General features: G+C 50.1%; 1 protein-coding gene across 1 annotated transcript in view; it reads left to right on the forward strand.

Annotated features, from left to right (window-relative positions):
* The window catches only part of LOC130586164 (leucine-rich repeat-containing protein 75A-like), a gene marked incomplete at its 5' end in the record, with an annotated part of 12008 nt that extends 8860 nt beyond the window's left edge, over nt 1-3148 (forward strand). The window contains one exon of the mRNA XM_057386887.1: nt 2550-3148. Within this exon, the coding sequence (XP_057242870.1) occupies nt 2550-3114 (565 nt within the window). The remainder of the gene's footprint in view (nt 1-2549) is intronic.
* Between the last annotated feature and the right edge of the window lie 734 nt (nt 3149-3882).

Below are 3882 nucleotides of genomic sequence, written 5' to 3' on the forward strand. Positions count from 1 at the left end.
TGCACAAAATTAAATGTAAATGAAGGGTGAGGATGGAGCGTGATGATATTATCAATAACATTCTGCTGCCATTTTYCTAAATTGTTTTCTCACTCTCTGGGGCTGTTTTTCCCTTTTCCCTGAGCTGTTCCTTGGCCCTGAAAATTCCTGAGCATCCCAATTTTCCCTCAGCCGTGAATTCCAACCAGGAGGAAACCCCTTGTTTTTAAAAATTCTCTTTGATCCAAACATCAATATTTCTGTTTGTGACAAGGTTTTCTGATCTAATTCTGTGGGGGAGAGCTTTTAGCTCAGCATGAGTGTGAGAAGATCGTGCCAACGTGTGAGCAGGGGCTTAGGGAAGGGCTCTGTCTCCAGTTCTGGGATTTCARTGGTCAAAAACCCCATTGGGGAGAGGAAAAATCAGTGGTTTTCCCTATGGAAAAGCCTTGTGGAATGTGAGGGTGAAACCAAGAGGGTGGAAKTGATCCTCTGCTGAAGCTCGGAGGGATTTGTTTAATGGTGAAGATTTTCCTGCTGAGGTTTGGGCCAATAAATCCAGAAAATCACCTTCTGCCCCTCTCAGGAGCGCTGCCCCCAAAGAGGGACATTCTCCAGGAATCCCAGTTGGAATCTTCCATGAAATTTCTCAGGAGTGCTGCCCACAAACAGAGATACTTTCTACGAATTCCACTTAGAATCCTCCATGAAATCTCTCCAGAAATAATATTTTCCCTTCTCAGGAGTGCTGTCCCCATACAGAGACATTCCCCAATAAAACCCAGATGAAACCCTCCACGATATCTCTCCATAAATCAAAATTTTCCCCTCAGGAGCGCTGCTCCCAAATAGAGATATTTTCCTTGAATCCCAGGTGAAACTCTCCATGAAATCTCTCCATAAATCACATTTTCGCCCTCTCCGGGAATAATCACAGAGCCCAAAGTGCTGCCCCCAAACAGAGCCATCCCCCACAAATCTCAGCTGGAATCCCCCGTGCAATCTCTCCAGAAATAATATTTTTCTCCTCTCAGGAGCACTGCCCAAAAACAGAGACATCCCCCACGAATCCCCCATGAAATCTCTCCATAAATCACATTCTTGCCCTCTCCAGGAGCAACCATGGAGCCCAAAGTGCTGCCCCCAAACAGAGACATCCCCCATAAAACCCAGATGAAATTCTCCACGAAATCTCTCCATAAATCCATATTTTCCCCTTCTCAGGAGCGCTGCCCTCAAACAGAGCCATCCCCCATGAATCCCCCATGAAATCTCTCAATAAATCACATTTTCGCCCTCTCCAGGAGGAACCATGGTGCCCAAAGTGCTGCCCCCAAACAGAGATATCCCCCACAAATCCCAGTTGGAATCCTCTATGCAATCTCTCCACAAATCACATTCTTGCCCTCTTCAGGAGCAACCATGGAGCCCAAAGTGCTGCCCCCAAATAGAGACACCCCCCACGAAATCTCTCCAAAAATTATATTTTTTCCCTCAGGAGTGCTGCCCCCAAACAGAGATATTTTCCACGAATCCCGGTTGGAATCCCCCATACAATCTCTCCATAAATCATAATTTCCCCTTCTCAGGAGCTCTGCCCCCAAACAGGGACATCCCCCACAAATCCCAGTTGGAATCCCCCATGCAATCTCTCCATAGATCACATTTTTCCCTTCTCAGGAGCGCTGCCCCCAAACAGAGACATCCCCCACGAATCCCCCATGAAATCTCTCCATAAATAATATTTTTTCTCACTCAGAAACCCCCAAACAGAGACATTCCCCACAAACCCCAGTTGAAACCCTCCATGAAATCCCAGTTGGAATTCCCCATGCAATCTCTCCATAAATCAAATTTTTCCCTTCTCAGGAGCGCTGCCCCCAAACAGAGACATCCCTCACAAATCCTCCATGAAATCTCTCCACAAATAATATTTTTTCTCACTCAGAAACCCCCAAACAGAGACATTCCCCACAAACCCCAGTTGAAACCCTCCATGAAATCTCTCCATGAATCACATTTTCACCCTCTCCAGGAGCAACCATGGAGCCCAAAGTGCTGCCCCCAAACAGAGACATCCGCCTTAAAACCCAGGTGAAACCCTCCATGCAATCTCTCCATAAATCATATTTTTCCTCATTCAGGAGCCCCCAAACAGAGACATCCCCCACAAATCCCACTTGGAATCCCCTATGCAATCTCTCCATAAATAGTATTTTTCTCCTCTCAGGGGCATTGTCCCCAAATAGAGACATCCCTCATAAAACTCACTTGGAATCCCCCATGCAATCTCTCCATAAATCACATTTTCGCCCTCTCCAGGAGCAACCATGGAGCCCAAAGTGCTGCCCCCAAACAGAGACATTCCCCACAAATCCCAGTTGGAATCCCCCATGCAATCTCTCCATAAATCACATTTTTCCTCCCTCAGGAGCCCCCAAACAGGGACATCCCCCACAAATCCCAGTTGGAATCCTCTATGCAATCTCTCCATAAATCACATTTTTCCTCCCTCAGGCACCCCCAAACAGAGCCATCCCCACATTAACCCTTTTCCCCCTCCTCCACAGCCTGAAGGCCGTGCTGATGGGGAAGCCCCAGGACAACACGGTGGATTTGTCGGGCATCCCGCTGAGCCTGAAGGACGTGGAGAGGGTGACCTCGTACCTGGAGCAGAGCTCGGAGCACATCTCCGCCGTGGAGCTGGGYTTCACCGAGCTGACGGACGAGCTGCTGCTGCAGCTGCTGCCCGCGCTCGGCCGCCTGCCCCGCCTCACCAGCCTGGCCCTCAACGGCAACCGCCTGACCAAAGCCGTGCTCAGGGACCTCACCGACACCCTCAAGGACCCCAAAAAGTTCCCCAGYGTCACCTGGATCGATCTGGGTAACAATGTGGACATCTTCTCGCTGCCGCAGCCTTTCCTGGTCAGCCTGAAGCGGCGCTGCCCCAAGCAGGGTAACCTGCCCACCATCCTGGAGTTTGGGGAGGGTCAGCACAGCGATTTGGAGGGGCAGGATGGATTTGGGGCCGGCCAGGAGGAGCTGAGGAGCCCAAGCCAGGCTGGCAGCACGGACTGGGAGGAGCAGATGGACAGAATGGACTCGGAGAAGGGCGCTGCCACACCACGGACATGATGCCCACCTTGAGCAGGGAGGGAGTCAAACCTCAGCTTTGTTCCCAATCCTGGCTGCTCCAGGGGTTCTCAGCTGCTGCCCCCCCCCCGTGCCATGGATTTTCAGTGATTTTCTTCACAGAGAATCCATCTGAGGGGTCCTGTGGAGTGTTTGTGTTTTGTAAAAAGCTGCCTGGGTGTTTTGAAGCGTTAATGCTGGGCCGGGCTTTTGGCTCCCTCAGAAATGTCCCCAAGGGGCTGCAGGACCTTGGAAGGGCAGGAGAAGGGAGCAGGGAAGGGATGGACACGTGAGGGACAGAGCAGCRTGATGGATGGAGAGCAGGCACCACAAAGAGAAAGAGCCCAGCAAAAACCTTCAGGCCCTTCCTGTCCTCACATCAGCAATCGCTGAGGAGGGGCCTGGCTGCTGGACACTACAAAATCTGCTCATACACAAACCTGGGACTGAAAATCTGCTCACACACAAAMCTGGGATTGAAAATCTGCTCATAGACAAAACTGGGATTGAAAATCTGCTCACACACTAATGTGGGATTGAAAATCTGCTCATACACAAAGCAGTGGTCAAAAATCTTCTCACACCCAAAGCAGGGCCCAAAAATCTGCTCCCACAGAAACCTGGGATTGAAAATCTGCTCATAAAAAAACTGGGATTGAAAATCTGCTCACAGAAACCTGGGATTGAAAATCTGCTCACACAGAAACCAGGTTCCAAAAATCTGCTCACACACAAACCAGGGGTCAAAAATCCACTCACACACAGACCAGG

The sequence above is a fragment of the Malurus melanocephalus genome, unplaced genomic scaffold (assembly GCF_030028575.1).
Source record: "Malurus melanocephalus ecotype Western Australia unplaced genomic scaffold, MMel_1.1 scaffold_1090, whole genome shotgun sequence".
Lineage (NCBI taxonomy): Eukaryota > Metazoa > Chordata > Aves > Passeriformes > Maluridae > Malurus > Malurus melanocephalus.